Source organism: Talpa europaea (assembly GCF_964194135.1).
Source record: "Talpa europaea genome assembly, chromosome: X".
Classification (NCBI taxonomy): Eukaryota; Metazoa; Chordata; class Mammalia; order Eulipotyphla; family Talpidae; genus Talpa; species Talpa europaea.
The window spans coordinates 18,734,119-18,752,283 of record NC_140081.1 but is presented as its reverse complement, the minus strand read 5'-3'; the positions used below and the strand labels follow the sequence as shown (position 1 = coordinate 18,752,283).

At 36.5% G+C, this 18,165-nt stretch overlaps 1 protein-coding gene across 1 annotated transcript in view; it reads left to right on the top strand.

Moving 5' to 3' along the window:
• Window positions 1-18,165, top strand: part of DMD (dystrophin) — a gene marked incomplete at both ends in the record, with an annotated part of 1,915,324 nt that overhangs the window by 1,361,593 nt on the left and 535,566 nt on the right. The window contains 1 exon segment of the mRNA XM_084258879.1: window positions 17,902-18,113. Within this exon segment, the coding sequence (XP_084115005.1) occupies window positions 17,902-18,113 (212 nt within the window).

The following is an 18,165-nucleotide window of genomic DNA, read 5'->3' as shown; positions in this document are numbered from 1 at the left end:
GAACAAAAATATTATCATTTGTAAATAAAAGAAATTATTTAACTGGATAATTTAAAAAAAAAGTAACACTAAGATTAATAAGTAGCCAATGACATGGAATTTTGAAAGTGTGTAGTAACCTAGCACACTGGCTGAAGCACTATAGCTGAAGTGTTCCCTCTAGGGACTATCAAAGAGGAAAGTTAACTGTTAAGTAGGATCATTGTGGTGGTCGTGCTAACCTGCTATATGTACGACATTGAGCAACACCAGAGTATCATCCCAACTCTGTTTAGCTATGGGGCATGAGTCACATAGAATAATTTCGACTGGGTGGGCTGAAAGATCCTCCCAGGAGACAACATCAGTGCTTAATTATGATGAGTTACTTCGTTATCCCATCAAAATGTCATAATCAGACTCACAACTACAAATACATTTTTTGCCATTTTCTTATCTTGAATGTCTCTAGATTTCTCATGCCAGGTCCATTTATAGCCTCTCTATACTTCGAAATCATTTTTCAACAATTTTTGTTTTCGCTCTAATAAATTTTAACAATACTTATATACAAGCACTTGTCACTCCGAAAGAATTTTCAAGACTATGTAGATCAACAGATTTTCAAGTGCCATTTCAATATATGTGAAATGATTTTCCCCAAAATTCATACTTTATAGTCACCATAATAGATCTTTTGCAGATGAGAAAAATGAGATCTAGAAAGGTTAAATGAACTATCAAGTGTTGTCCCAATTAATAGTTGATTTCAGATCTGGCTATTTCCAAAATATGCATTCTTATGCTAACTCTTTTCTGTATTTGTTTTCTATTCAGCTGTGTATTGCTTTTTAGGTTTCTCACCAGAGCTCCTTTACAGAATCTTCCTAATACTTAAGTCTCTTGTAAAATGCATTCTTTTTTGAATGAGAACTCCATTAGGTAAAAAAAAAAAAAAAAAAAAAAAAAAAAAACCTTGGCAATAAATTTTAGGCATTAACCCTATGCCAAGTAATTATCAGAAGGTCTCAGAAGGTCTAATGCTTTGAGACCTCACAAATGTGATCTTAAGATAATGGAGTGAGGCTTGCATTGTGAACCTTCTGGATGCTTTCCATTGTGATGTGCTTCATGGATTGGCTTCCTAAAAAAAGATTTGTAAAGGATTCTGGGAAGTTCTGCCAATTAAAAACTGGAGATTGGCTGAAGGCTTGCAGCAATTGAATGGTGAATACAGATGGTGCCAAATTGAATGTTTCCATAGCAACAGACTTTTACTTAATAACTTTTAGATGGGAGGGGGAACATAAAAGAGGAAACCATCTTTTAGCAGATGTATAATCCTACAGCATGTTTTCAGATTGATTTTGGAAGTTAATTTGTGCTTAACTAGTGATTGTTTTAAGTGCATCTGAATATTATGAAATTCTCCTGAGGAAATATTTTGAGAATAGCAGAAATGAATTCTAGGAATTCTATAAAGACATACAAAGGGCATGGTTTTAAAAACCATTTCTTGGTCTGTAGCCTGTCTACCTGGATTCTATACTGAGTAAGACTTACCATTGGCCAATAATTTCTTGATTCTTAATGTTGGTAAGCGTACAAGTTTAGAACACGATTTCTTTATAACCTCAGAAAAACGATATGTACATCACAGATTTGGAACTGACCTTAATGCTGAGTTTTTCATTATCTGTTGTCCGAATTTCTTATTAATTCTATAAACTCAGGAAGAACCTCATAAGGAGATCCTTCTGAAGCTCTGATAGTGTTCAAATGATACAGAGTATTATCATAGATCTAATGTCTGGTCCTCAGCTTTGCATAGCTAACAACTAGACATTAGTCATTCATCTGGATGTGATTAGGCTCTGAGCAACTGACCCATGCAACACAAACTCATAAGAGTCTGGTTTATAAATCATTTCAAAGAAGAGATAATAAATTCAACTTAGGCTGTCACAAAAATCCTTAATAATAATTCACTTATGACGCCTTCCCCACTGAGGGCTACGCAAAAGAGCAGATCACACAATGCAAGGTTTGATGGTGACCACAGACTAGGGAGAAGGATAATGATGTATTATTAAAGGACAGTTCATTAAATGAGAGATGCTGGATAAAATGTTCATCTTTGCTAATGTTGATTTCTAAATTAGAAGTAGGTTATTTCTCTCAGATGGTGCAAATGACATCATAGTGAATGCTTGTTCCCTGGCTTTCCTTTTAGATTCCACACAACACGTCTCCCCTCACACATACACACTTACTGTCCCCCGGCCCCCACTTCCCATTATCTCTTACAGAGCAATGTTGGACTCAGGTAATGTTCAGTGGATTGAGTCATAATTGGAGCTTTGTATTAGTCACATTACTACTCATTAATCACCTGATTGAACTGTAGCACGTCACCAAAACCCTTGTAAAACAAGTCTTTGAGCAAAAAATTCCAGCCCCAGTGGCAATTCCTGGTTGCACATTTTAAAGAGGTTACACACGGTTCAGGCAAGCTGTTTCACAGATGGCTAGTATTACCCTCTCTTTTTTCCCTATATTTTTGATTTCAGAGGAAAATCCATTCTTCTGGCTTTTTCCAAATTTCTGGAATTTTAAAACTCAGTACCTCTAGAAACTTAAGCATGCAAAGAGAAACTTAAAGACATGTAAATATAGATAGAGATGGATAGATATAAAACATAGAAATAGACATACACATTAAGTAAAAGTACATGTGTGAACATGGAAATTGAATATATCATTTAGAACTAAAGAAATATACACTCTTTAAAATTTAATTTAAATATATAAAGAATTTGCTCTCATTTGAAGATGGCATGATAATCTTGAATGAAATAAGAACTCTGAAAGTTAAAAGGTTAAAAGTTAATATCTCTCTCTCTGTGTCTCTCTCTCACACACACACACCCCCATCCTATGCCGGTAAGGCTCATCAAAGAGTTATTACATAAAAACCAATTCTGAATCTCTAACCCAGGTAAATAACAGGAAAGGTTTATATCCTTCATGAATCTTTAATTATTTTCCCTACCTTAATTTTATAAATGGCAACCACAAGTAAGAACAAGTCTTACCCTATAAACATTACAACTTGAAGAACTGGATGAGAATTAAATGAAAATAAAGGGTAAACCTTCATGACTTAGTTCTCATGGCTTAGTCCCATATCCTCTGTACTTTGCACTCATTCCTTGATTTGACTGTTTAGAGCTGCAAAGGCAGGAATATGACCCACATACAGACATTCTCGAAGGTTTGATTTACAAACCCTCCTCTCAATAGAGACAGCAGAAGGGTGAGAGTAAGAAAGAAGAAAAATGGCAATTTTTAATGTTTGAGCTGAAATAAAAACTGAATAATGAATTTGGCTATAAACTCATTAGCACCTAATTTTTATTTAAGCTTATAATTTGGTTATTTATCACAGGAACATGGTTAACAACCCAAAAATATATATTTATAATACTATCTAATAGTATAGTTAATTTTTGGAGGACTTTGTTGTTAAAGATTGGTTTATACTTACCACTGAGTAACAATGTTGATTAAAAATAGTTTCAAATAATATTTAATGGCAGAGAGAATGAATGATTACAACTTTGATGTGTTCAAATGCTAAGTTAAAAAAAAGTAGGATACAAAACTATTTCTGCCATAAGATCCTAATTTTGTTCAAAAGAGAAAATGCACAAGAGTGAGCCAGCAGAACAAATTGTATATGGAAGGTAATACATTAAACAGTTTAACAACTATCACTAGTGGAATTTAGGTGAACTTATTTTTTTTCCTGTGTATATTTTCCCAATTCCCTACAATGCAATGCATTTTAAACAGAAAATATTTTAAAGTATATTATTAATGAGGTGTCTCTCAATGTTTTCCATCACCTCTGTGAAGCTTTTAAGTCAGTTTTTTTCTAATCAACCCCCCGTGAAATTTAAATACCACAGGGCTTCCCCTGGTGGCGCAGTGGTTGAGCCCTGGGATGTGAAGCTGCTCACAGCCTCTTCAGCACCAGTTCGATCCCTGGCCACCAGCGAGGGTCCCACATCGTGCGACAGACCTCTCCTGTCTCACCCGCTACTCCCCTCAGCAGTGTATTTCATCAGTCTGCGTGTTTTGTTTCCCACTCTGGCTCTGGTGAATTCGCTCACCCTCCCACGCTTCTGACTGTGCCCAGTGCTTGTTTAAATAAATAAATTAATTTTAAAAAAGAAATTTAAATACCACAGATATCTATATATTGTGACTTTAGATATTTTGAAGAATTTTTGTCCCTTAAGAACAAATTAAGGGACAAATTTTCACCCCCTTGGGACATATTGCCACTGTCGAGAATGTATGCATGAAGCATCAAAATATTGGGGTAAGAACAAAGTAAATACCTTGGTATTTTTTTTTTATTTTTTAAGTAAATTTATTTTTATTTTTTGTAGAAGAACTACAGAGAAGGCCAGAGGTGTGGGTGATGAAAAGATTCACCAGAGACAGAGTGGGGAGCAGAAAAGGCAAATCTACTGAAATACACTGCTGAGGGGAGCAGTGGGCGAGACAGGAGAGGTCCACCTCGCCATGTGGGTTAGCTCTCTGGCTGAGGATCGAACTCAGGCCTTAGGGATGATAGTGCTGAGACTTAACCCCTAGGCCACCAGGGAGGCCCTACCTTGTTTTTAAATAAAGTTCAGTTTCAAAAGCAATGTGTGTAAATTCCCTTAATATTATTCTGCTTTTCCCCAAAAATCTGAAATATAAATACTTTTCTATTTTTAGGAATAATACTGACAGTAAAACATTTTTACATATTTATAAAACTTTAAAAGAGTTGCCTTTTTTGTTTCTTCTGTCAGGAACATATACCTTGAGCACAATTTTGAGCAGTGCTCATGGGATATTATTTCTTCCTTACCTTTCCTGACCTTTTCATGATCATCTTTTACAGCATCTACTTCTATGTAGGGCATTTTCTTTCAGTCATTATTAATTTCTTCAGTTTACCTTTCACATAAAATTGAAGGCTTAGCATCCCAAATGCCCAGTTCCTTTGTGGTTATTAAAATGTAAACTAAAAACTTGCAAGAACATGATACCTTGTAGATCATTTTCTCTCCCGTCAGACAATTATACAAAGACCTCTGAAGGTTCTAGGGTCATTGGTGAAGCTATTTTTTTCAAATCGTGTAGCATTTTCTCATTGTTGGTTTCCACAACATAGAAATTTTCAATTTTAAGGTAAAAAAAAAAAAAACTGATGAGTGGAAGAACTGTTCAGCACAGCAGGTTATAAACCAATTAGGATGATGTTTTCCTGGATGGAGATTTTCTTGAACCTCTCATATTAGCTATTTCAGCTTTTTTTTTTTTAATGTTCAAAGTGAATAGAATAATGACGAGGCTATTTAGGAAGGTTTGGACTCAGAAAGAAAAACCCTTTCATTAGGTTCCAAATAACAGCTAGCTTATTAAGCAGCAAGAGACAGAGATTTAGTGTAGAAGAAAATAATAAAAGGATGGAAAAAATAAAGCAATGGGATTAGAAGGTCAGCAATACCATTGGAACTGGCGGCATAGCGGGTTCCTATCAGATATGTTTTGCTTTGGTAAACAACTGCCTCTTGCTAACGTCTAGTCTTGAGAAAATTTAATATCTGGTGTACCCAAATACCTAGGAAGAAAGCAGTCACCTAAACTTGATTTAGATGGAGAGAATCTATATACAAATTTGCAGCGAGCGTATTAGTCAGTATACATACCTCTGCTGCTTTATAACAGAACTCTTTCTGGTTTTCAAGAAGAGTATAGAGATGCTTTCCAATCACAAGGGCATCCTTGTCACTGGTACCCATGGCAACTGAGGTAAAAGATAAAGTTGTTCTAAGTTGGAACTTTCCATTGGCACTAGTTGCACGTACTAAATAAATGTTTTCATGTGGACCCTGGAATGTAGGAAAACAAGAGTCTGATGTAGCCACGGAGAATGTTGATGAACTCAAAGACGGTGAAAGAGAGGAGGAAAGTCTTTTGGGTGGAAATGGTAGAAAAGCCAGAAAGATGACAGAATTGAGGGAAAAGAAACATAAGAGATCTCATAAATGTTGAGCTCTGTTTAATAAATCACATCGAGTGTAAGTATGGTGTGATTGGACACAGATTCAGGTTCTGATCTGACTGATAAGTAGAATCTTCTAATCCTGTCATTTTTTCAAAGCGTTGCCTGTTAGTGTGGGTTTTGTATTCTAAATTAAATTCCATGTCTTGCCTGCCCTTTTACTTGCGTATTCCCTACTTATTCCAAGTATTGGCGCCAACTACAGGGCAGCTCATATCCCTTAAATCTCCTTTCTGATTTTGCTTCTTTAGCTGTCAAAGTGAACTCTACAAACATTTCTAGCATTTCCTTTTATACCTAATCTCTTGTGACCCATATTCTAACTAAAGTTATCAATGAACCCTGAGAAGTTGCCTTTGCTTCGTCTAAGGACCACCTCCATGCTTCATCACCATAGCCTTGGCCTTGAACACAGGGATGATAGAACCTTTCCAGACTCTCCCCTGTTCAGTTTCTTGTATTCAGTCTGCCTTGCTCTAGGCCATTCCTGAGGCTATGCCTTTATCCCTTGAGCTCATGTCTTTAGTCATCACTATATAAATGACTCTCAAATACCTGAAAAAAGCTCTCAAAGTGTCACCTCTGACCTCTCACCTATTTTATCCATTCCATATCGAAAAACTCTCTGCATTACTTTTCCCCTTGTGGGTTATTAGAACCTTAATTCAACATGAAATTATGGGTCCAGATGGACATCCAAAGGGAATCATTGTCACCTTTTTTGTGCTACAAACATACCAAATATTTCTCTTATTCACAAATGATTGAAAAGTCAAGCTAAAAGAAAAAGTCAAGCAAGTAAGATTTCTCAGCAAAGAATTTTTAAGCAAAAAATTTGCAAACATTCCATATAGTATACATTTTAGCAGGGGCATGGTGGCCTAGACATGCCTTGCAGAAAACGAACAGTCACAGTCTATTCAGTTCATCATTTCCTGTAAGGGAAAAAGCCCATTCTATGACAGGGCCAGTGCTTCTAAGACTCCTTTGAAGGAATTACCATATCTTGCTAACCTCTTCCATTTCCCATCAAAAGCATTCATGAAGTTCCTATCATCTACCAGGCAGAGGGAAGAGCTTAGGCAAAGCCCTGTACATTTCATCTTCTAAATGCATTACTAATCATTTCCTATCTTTCAGTCTACCGGACACCATCAGACTGCCTGAACTTATAATGTTTTACTTTGTTTTTCTGCATCTTTTCTTGCCCTCCTTTCTAATCCATTTTGTAATTCACAAGAAGATTATTCAAACCCGGGTCTGATGGTGTCACTTCCCTGCATAAAAACTTTGGTGTGCTCCCGTTGCCCTTAGGGGTGAAGGCCAAAATTCTTACCCTAACTTAGAAGATTACCAGAGCCTTAAAAATCCCCACATTTAGCTTTTCTTTCTAATGACTGATGCCTTCAAGTAAATGACTCTGTCTTCAAGATAGAGATTCCAAATGGATGTCAATTTTGAACGGGGTCGCTTACTTGCAAAAGTTTGTTGCTTGCGTAGCTTTGATTTTGTACACATTCCAACTCAAGGTAAAGCACATAGTAGATTACAAAGAAAATGCTTGTAATGAATGACTGGATAGACAAAGGACCAAAGAAATGAATAAATGTATAAAAGTATGTCAGCATCAGATTATCACATGCTTCTTTATAACAATTTATCTGAACAAAAGTGTAATTTGGCTTAAGACCCATTTCTGCAATGTTTGTGTCTTTTTTTTTATTTGTTTGGGTTAAAAGGCATCCATTTTATATGTTTTAAAGGAATCTGTTCCTTTGCTGCAAATAGTATAGGAACAAGACTATTCCATAACTCATTTTAAAGGAAATAATAATAATACCTTCTGTTTGATGACAGCTTTGCAGTTTAGAAAGCACTTTTCACATGGATTACCTCATTTGAATTTCTCTATTTCTTCCTTTACTGTGGGGATTCTATTTAAGAAGAACTTCCTTTTAAAATTAAGGCAATTACACTATCCTGTCCCTGTATTTCTTAGCCATATGTCTCATCAAACTATTGTCTCTCTCCTGGCTCTCTCTTCTCTGGATGTATAGTAATGTTCTACCCAGAGGTAAATGGAAATACTGAAAGCCGTATACAGACATTTTTTGTTGTTTCTTGTAAACGCAAGCATTTCATTTTAGGGGCTGCTGTACTATTGTAGGAGTTGCTGTACAAATATTCAAGGTTTATTTACATATTTTGTATGAAATTCTTCTGTCACCTGAATTGAGATTTTTGGAATAGGGAGTTGCTTTCTATCACCTCCATATTTCATACCATTTACTATAATTTTCATGAGTTGTTGAGACTTAACTAGCAAAAATTATCTAAAAGTAGGGACTGTGGAAGGAAGAGCACCTCATATCATTCCAACTCTTTCGTTTTTTTGGGTTTTCAGCCAACACATTCATCTAAACTATGTTTTGTAATCACTCATCCTGTCATTGTCTTAACAATACACCTGTTAAATGTACTAGAATTTATTGATCTTTATTCCTTTTTTTCCCTCACATTTTGCTTTTCTGGAGAAGCATCTGAAGGGATCAACTGAGGCTATAATTAATTCATTTCTTCTTTTTCCCCATAATACAGAAGCCCCATTTGCACAAAGTCTAAAAAAGAATTGGACATGAACTTCATGTTCATAACATTGACTATATGTATATACTTGTTTTGTTTATACAGCATATGTTTGTGATTATTTTTGGTTTTGCAGTAGCACATAAATTCTTGTTTGTGACTTAAAAGTCATGTTCACCCTTTTCACACATCTTTATATTCTTCTATGAGCCAAGCTTTTGCTGGAGCCTGATATAAAAACACACCCCCTTTCCTTGCCTTTCAGTGGAGATCAGATAATACATAGGCAGTTTCGAATAGAGTAATCTGTGTGTTGAGAGGTAAGGTGAGAACAGAGGAACAGTGTGCTCTAGAAACCATAAAGGCTTGTTTATTTAACTATTTATTTTTCCTGATTTCCTATTTGGTTCCCCTGTATTACACCTATAAGTGAAACATTCAATATTTTTCTTTTTTCCTTGTAGCTTATTTCACTGAGCATAATTTAGATGAGGTTCTAGACTGAGATTAAAGATTGAGCATGGGTAAATAAATGAAATCCCTTATCTTAGGAAGTAGAAGTTGGTCTACTGAGTACAGGAAATAAATTAGGCATGGATAGGAGAGACACCTAAACCTCTTGAAGAGAAGGAGGTAAGGAAGACCAGAAATACATCCAGTACCCTACTGTTAGCAGACAATATCTAACATTTTGCTTTTAGACCATAGTTACTGTTCAAGGAATTGTTTCTTATTTTTAATCAACTTGAGATCTAGACTGTGAGTTTATACTTGTGAAGATAAGAGTGAACCCACTTTGTTTCCCAGTTAAATTTTTCATTCCCTGCACTATCAAATAAATGCCTGATTGGCAAAATGTAGGGATGAAATTCAGTGTGTGTTAGGGAGAAAAAAAAACATTTTCTTATTCTACATATATTTTCAATGTATTGCAACAAATGCATCAACTTTGGTGTGCAAATTTACAGTGATGAATGAGTTTCATTGTGTGCATTGCATGCTGGTGACACAGTAATAAATCCTTGGTGCTGGAATGGTAATGGCACCTTTTTAGCTTCACTTTAACAAACTCTTGCTAAAACCTTTTGAGTTGTTAGTACTTTATTTGCTACATTTGGCACTTAGTTAATTGACAGCCAGGGCACATCAACAGATGGATGGCCCAGTGATCGGTTGTATCTATATCACATCTAGACAATTTCTTTTCTGTGTCTTGTAAGAAACCTAGGATTACAAACCGAAAGATTTTTGTGCAACTATAGATGAAGCTTTCTCAACAACTTGAAAACTAATTCATTTTAAAAGATAAATATCAGGGCCTCCCCGGTGACGCAGTGGGTTGAGTGCAGAGCTGTGAAGCTGTCTGCAGCTTTTGCAGCATCCGCTCATTCCCCGGCCAGCAAGGGAGAGTCCCACATGGTGCAGCAGACCTCTCCTGTCTCGCCCGCTGCTCCCCTCAGCAGTGTATTTCGTCAGTCTGCATGTTCTGCTCCCCACTCTGTCTCTGGTGAATCCTCTCACTCTCCTGTGCCTCTGGCCTATGCCCCAGCTCTTGTATAAATAAATTAAATCTTTAAAAAAAAGATAAATATCAGATGTTTTCACTTATCTGTAGACTATAGAAAAACCAAACAAAGGGTCAAAGACAAACTGAACCTAGAAATGAAGCATCCAGGAAGAGAAGAGAGGGCAGAAGCGTGGGGGAGGGTGATAACAGGAGAGGGGAAGTGAACAAGACACTATAGTGAGGGACTAGGCTGCTTTGGTGGTGGCAGAACTATGGTGACCACTCCTAAGGGGAGAAATCATGTAATTCAATAAAAATTAAAAATTATCCAAAATATACATAAATAAACATTACTGAGCTTGACAAAATTGTGTATCAAGAGTAATTTTGCCAAAAATGAATTTGTTTTAATGATGTAATGGTATCATATTTCAGTAGCTCCTCTTTATTTGACTAACAAAATAAATACTGTCTTTCATTATGACTGGACATTGGCATTTTCACATAATCGGTGATTTTCTACCAGCAAAAATGCAATCTTGCTTTGACCTTAACTCATTTTTCTATATGGAAACAAGCATTTTCCTTATGTTTAATAACCAAAACAGGCGGTACTATTCATTTTCTCTACTGGATTCTTCAGCATACTTTAAATGAAGTAATAGTATGGTCTTTGACGGTCTATTGATTAGGAAGTTAAGAGATCTGCTTGAATTCCGTTTCCAAGTCATCCCCATACACATTGGGCATGACTGTCAGCAGTGTTTGATTATTTTTACTCTTCTAAATTATCTTTACTGTCTTTCAAACTTCCATATTCCATAGATAGTGGAAAAGATTTTTTTTTTTCTTAAATAGAAGGTGGTCTTAGAGACTTCAAAAACTGATTGTCATATGCTGCTTTGTGCTTGCTGAGAGAGCATTTTAGCTAACATTTTATTATGAAAAATTTCAACCACACAGAAAGTTGAAGAATTGTACAGTGAATATACGTGTAGCACCATCAGTGGTACAGATTCTACAGTACCATTTCATCCTTTTATCCACACACAATTTTTTTTCTGATATATTTCCAAGTTGTTTTGGAAACATCAGTACACTTTACCCCTAGGAAAATATGCAAATCAATATCATGCTGAACAATATGATCATGCGGTTCGGTGCTAGAGCTCAGTATTCATTTACAGGTCTTTTATTTGTTTTCCTGTTTATTTGTTTGTGTCAAAATTTGCATAGCGTCCAATACATGTCTTTTTTTAAAGATTTTATTTATGCATACAAGAACTGGGGTGTAGGCCAGAGGTGCAGGGGCACAGTGGGGAGCAGAACACTAGAACTGACTGAAATACAACTGCTGAGGGGAGCAGCAGGCGAGACAGGAGAGGTCTGCTTCGCCATGTGGATTAGCTCCCTGGCTGGGGCATCAAACTCATGCTGCACTGGCTGATGACAGCTTGATAGTGCTGAAACTTAACCCCTGTGCCACCGGGGAGGTCCCCAATACATACACAAGCCATAAGTGCAACATTCAGTGAGTATTGATGAATGGGCGCACCTGTATGATGCATGCACCTATCAAAATGCAGAAAAATTACTGTCACCATGGAAAAGAATTATCTTTGTTTTAGCTTGGCTCAAGCTTATTTTAAATGAATTTTAGCATGACTGACTATAAGATGGCCAAGCTGAATCACACCACTAGTCCATCCTGAAGAACAGTATGTCATTTGAATTGCTATTTGTTCATTCACACACTGTACTGGCTGAGTTCTTCCCAATAACCTTCATCTATGACAGAAAGATAATGGGACATGTATTTCACAGACTTTGAAAGCTAGAATGAACCCCAAGGATCATCCAGTCCCCTTTACATTGTGGTTCAGTATTTGGAAAGTCCAGTGGTGTTATAAAAGTATGTGATTGTTGATCTTTTGCTCAGTGCCTGGAGTTCATTATTTTCTCAGTCTTCATAGGTTGTTAATCTTCTTGTTATTATTTTCCAGAGAGTAACCTGAGTGTGAAAATATCATTAATTTATTGATCTTTTCCATGTTCAAGCTAAAATTAAATTTTGGGGTAACGTGAAGTATTTTTTTAAAGATTTATTTCAGTATACAAGAGCTGGGGTATAGGCTAGAGGTGGGGGAGTGAAAGGATTCACCAGAGACAGTGGGGAGCAAACAGGCGGACTGACTGAAATACACTGCTGAGAGGAGCAGCAGGTGAGTCAGGAGAGGTCTGCTGTGCCATGCGGGTCACCTCCCTGGCCGGGACTCTAACTCCATGCTGCAGAGGCTGCAGATAGCTTAATAGATTGTGTATTAACCCCTTGCACTACCAGAGAGGTCCAACATGAAATATTTTTAACTTAGGCTTTTTGGGGTGGTAACCTGCCTCTAACGAGGTGTGAGCCTATACCTCTGAGTCATATGTAGTGTTGTCAACGTGTTACCTCAGTACAAAAAATTACAAACAATAATATGTTGATTTTCATTCGGGGTCTGTCTTGCATGACTTTAAACTAGATGCTTGGCTGTTTCTGAATTCTAGCTTTAGTCAATTTAGATAAGAAACAAATACTCAGATTTACCTGTTGGCTAGGAGCTAATCATGTGCCTATAACTTCCTTCTCTTCAGCTTTCTGGTGTGAAATATCTCAGATGTTTTATTATGTGTTTGCATGACAACCACTTTCCTGCCTTTCTCCTAAAAAGAGCAGATGCACATTCACATTAGTTACCATTGACTTCATCGTTAGTATATTTGCTGCTGCTTCTTCCTCATGGGTTTCAGTTGAGACTCCTTTCTGCAGGTTCTGGAGTATTCTGCAGAACCATAATTCAATGCATTGTGGAAGTAGAAAGAACAAATCTCAGTAGTTCCTGTAATTTTGAGTGTTATAATTTTGACTTTCATTGATTTTTGTGTCTCTGAATATCAATCTTTGAGATAAGCTCACATTACTCAATGTACACTTGTCTTCTGATAATGTGTAAGAGTAGACTACTGGTGGTTTCTTTGATTTCAGTCCCTTTCTTGAGCATGCCTAACATTTTGTTGACTGTTTTAACCTCAGGGAACAGTTTGTAGTGAGCCCAACATCTTTTTCTCCATCCCAAGAAAGGGTTCAGAATTCATTTTCTGAACTTCACGTGGGGTCATTTTCCTTACAGTTGAAACTAGTTAAACACCTGCCATTGGTCATGTATTCATATGTCCTCAAAAGAGTCACCTGTGATGTCACCTTCCCATCTTGGTATCTTCTACCTGGACCTCTTGTGTACTCTGTGGAATCATTGAGAACCACAGTGTCCACCCCCTAGCAGATCATAAATATTGGTTGATGACTATAATCCATTCTTAATCTTCTCTGTACCTTCTCTACACCTTGCATTATTATGGCACTTTATGCTTTTATTCATTTTTTAATTTTATCTTCACAGCAGATCTTTGGTTTTGCAACTATCATTAATTCAGTTTTAGAGTTGAGATTGTGGTAAAGTAACTTTTTTTGAAAGCTAAATTAGCTATTTCATCACAAATACAAGGCTATAAACCATTATTACCTGTTAGTTGAGGTTTCTTTCTAAAACGTAGTCACACTGACTTCTAATTCTCAGCTGTAATTTCAGTGCAGAAATGGCAACAGAACTGCTCTTTGTTCTGTGGCAATGTGTATGCAAAAAGGTAATCATTTCGTTTTTGTAAATAGCATTTTTCCCTAAGAGAAATGTTGTGGGAATTTATATCAGTCAAGAATGTATACTGATAATCAAACATAGCTAGCTTAAAAACTCGCAGTGAAAGATTGGTTAGTACTCAATCAACTGTACTGTTTCTTTCTCTGCAATATTGTGGTTCTTGACATGATTGCTGAGTTTCCAATTTGACACTTCTAGAGATCCGTAAATCAGGACACGTGCTGTGTCCCAGTCTGTCATCCTGAGCCTTAGCATTGGTTATTTATATCCCTTCATTATCCAACATCTACTTACTGCACAAATCAGTAAAGAAGCTTTCCGTGATGGACCTCTGGGAAGAGAAATGCACACATTTAGGTAGCTCTTCAGTTACCAGCATGCACAGATTGTCAGAGTTTATATGCATATATTTTATTATTATTTCACTTTTGTATGTCAGATGAATTTGGTATAAACATAAATCTACCAGTATGGCCTCTAGTGACCAAGTACACTGCCATAATCTATCTTTGATCCATCAGTAATATCCTGGATGAAGTGTTACAGTAGTGTGAAATTTTGTAGTTTGAATTGTTGCCCAATTATGGACAATTACCAGGTCCGTATGATGTCCAATTACCACAATGGTCTGGTTCCAAGACAACAGCTTCTTTTTAATGATCTTCAGATTTTATGTTTTCATTATCCTTTCATTCCTTGACAAAGTGGAATTTATATAAAACTTCTAAAATTTTCTTTTATGTGTTTCTGCAGAGTGTAGTCTTAGGACAGCTATATCAATCAGTTGCATTGCTTTGTTTCTTTTTTTTTTTTTTTTCAAATAACTGAATAACTGCTCCATTAGTCTCCATGTGCTGATTTGTTTCTGGGGGTCTAGCCATGTTCACTGTCCAATGAGTACTTCTAAAATGTTCTTTTACACAAATCTAAAACCTTAATTTAATTATATCTTTAGCATAACCATTGCATCTCTTATTACCATTCATATCTGCCAAAATGATACATAGTTCACAAATTGCAACACTTTTGAAAAAGATGAATTCTGCAACATTGTATGTAGAATACGTTTTGCAATTCAAATAGTATTTTTTAAATTTTATTTAAGTACAATATACACATGAAGAAGTGCACATCTTTTAAATGTCTAACTTGGAGAACTTGCATAAACCGAATACCACTATGTAAATAGCACCCAAATCAAGAAACAAAATATTACCACAAACTCAGAAACCCCCTTCACATTCTCTTTCAGTGGCTGTGAGTCCCAAAGGGTAACTGCTTTCCTGACTTTGACAGTCATCCTACCTTTCTCTGCTTTTGCACATGTTATAAATGGAATAAAACACTTGTACTTGTTTTAGCTGGCATTCCTTTAACATTGTTTTGTGAGATCCATACTTATCATTGCATATAGTTGTGGATATTTCATTCTAGTTGCTGGATAGTGTTCTCTTGATAAATATATTAGAATGTATTAATTCATTTTACAGTACTTGGGGATTTGGGTGTTTTCCAATTTGAGGAATCTTCCAATTTAGAACATAGCTTTTGGTGACAGTAAGTATGCATTTCTGTCAGACATCTACCTGGTAGTGGAATTACAAGTCAAATGATATTTTAAATAGAGTTGACAAGGAGGCTGTTTAGAAAAATCTTATGGCAAACCCATTTGTAAAGAAAATAATCTCTATAATTTTTGCTCTGGAAATGGATTCTCACATATGGTTCGTTATTTCACAAGGGGTGCTACATCTGTTTACTCTCTTTATACTATTTATCTAATTGTACTTATGTTCATAAAATATAGTTTATTGTTATTTATCCTCTGTGTGTTCCGAAGTTAAAAGTGCTCATAAAAATATCCTTATTCCATATATGCATGCACTTTTCAATAGTACTCAGTCCACGTTTTGATTAAAAAGATGTTCTGAGGCAAAAAGACATGCCAACAGATTCCTTCTGACCTACACTTTAAGGATATTAGAGAGGTTCATTGATTCATTTTGACTGAAAGATTTCTGCATCCCTCCCTCTTGCCCCCACATACACACACACACATACCTTTTAACTTATGGATTTTTTAATCATGAAATATTCTACTAGAAAATATGATATTGAAGACATTTTATATAAGAAAATATGTTGATGCAAAGGCATTAAGTCAGAAACAAAGCAAGTCCAGAGAATGTTTGCTGAGAACCGAGATCATGAAGAGAGGAAAACTAAGAGGGAAATGTGAAAGACCCAAGGCAGTCTTCAAATTATGTAAACTTGAAATACAATAGACAGCAATTACTCTTAAAGAAGAAAGATGCAAGATTTTGCATAAAAGTTAATTTTGTGAGTGACATTTTTGCGTCATTATAAAGTAGAAGCATGAGTAAGGGAAATAGTCTACATACACAATTCATTTGTCTGACATTGAAAATATACCAAATACCAAGCCCTGGGATGTACACTAAGCACTTTTGTAAATGAATAAAATTTTAATATAAGAGTAGGTTTTGTTAGCAACAGGCCCTTGAAACCAGGATTTACCTGAAAGTGGTTTTATTGTAAGGTGATCCCAGGAAGTATCAGTAGAGGAGGACAATGAAATAGAAAAAACAAAGGAATCAATAATTGTGCCAATTATTTTTTTAAAGATTGATTTATTTACGCATTCAAGACTTGGGGTACAGGCCAGAGATACAGAGGGTGAGAGGATTCACCAGAGACAGAGCGGGGAACAGAACAGGCAGACTGACTGAAATACACTGCTGAGGGGAGCAGCGGGTGAGACAGGAGAGGTCTGCTGCGCCATGTGGGTTTCTCCCTGGCCGGCCGGGGATCTAACTCGTGCCGCAGAGGCTGTGGATTGCTTCACAGTGCGGTGCCCAACCCCTTGCGCCACCAGGGAGGCCATATTGTGCCAATTATTGATCAAGTCATTGCTGTGGGCAACTAGAGTTCAATGCTGATGAGTGAACTCTGAGATTCAGTAAGAAATTATGTCTCACAATTGCCATCCACAAGGGGTAATTATCTTCCAGCTCTCATCCATCATGGACTGATTCATTTGTCAATCCCCTTTAATAAAATTTCTACCACTCCATAAAAATCATTTTCTGTATGGTCCTAAGGGAATTCCATGTGGTCAGAGCCAATGGATACTTTTGGCATTGGCTGTAAGGAGCCTAAGTGTTGGCTCTACCATTTAGTTTCTATGCCATGTGAGGGAAATCATGGTATTTGTCTTTTTGCTTCTTGTTTATTTCATTAAGCATAGTTTCTGCTATGCCTAGTACTTTGGAGTTGCCCCCAGAATATGCTAGAAAAGCTTTCAAGAACAAGTTGTTTACTTGAGAGTTGAAAGAATGTAAGTAGGGGAGTGAGGAAGTGAGACAGGTAAGGCATGGTAGCCAATGACAGTGGTGCATTATCAGGCAAGTTACCACTACATACCCCTGGAGCTTTATCCCACTGAGAGAATTCTAGAAGCCTTGTAAAACACATGCCTCACAGTTATCTGCCCCCTAGGATCAAGTGGGTTAGAATATTGATACCCAGTGACTCTCATCAGTCAATTCTCCAGTGTAAATCACCTGCCTCTTAAGTGATATAGGCTTCGTGTGGCAAAACAAATCCTTGAAGAAAGAAACACCAATGATGGTATTGAAGTAAGGTTCTCCGGCACTGAATTCAGTGGTAATGGGAGGAGGATTTGGGCATTTAGAACCTTTCTAAAAGATTACTCATACTTGGATTTAAGAATTGAAAATAGAGGTAAATTTTTACATATACTGCTGATATTTTAGATCACTTTTAAATAATAATTTAGTAGAAACTCATATTTGACAATTTTTAAGTATGGAATTCCATTGGCCATCATCCGAATAGTAACATGATGAACAATATTTTATGGGAGTAATATAAAATGTGAGACAGTGTTTGGATATTAAATGTCAGATGTCTTTTTCAGAGTAGTATTTACTCATAATTATCATTTTCCTTCTATTCAGTTGAAAGGATTCAGAGTCAGTGGGATGAAGTGCAGGAACATCTTCAGAATCGGAGGCAACAGTTGAATGAAATGTTAAAGGATTCAACGCAATGGCTGGAAGCTAAGGAAGAAGCTGAGCAGGTCTTGGGACAGGCCAGAGCCAAACTTGAGTTATGGAAGGAGGGTCCCTACACAATGGATGCGATCCAAAAGAAAATCACAGAAACCAAGGTTAGTTTGAAAGAGATGTTTGCAAACTGAAATGCTGATTAACACTGGATAA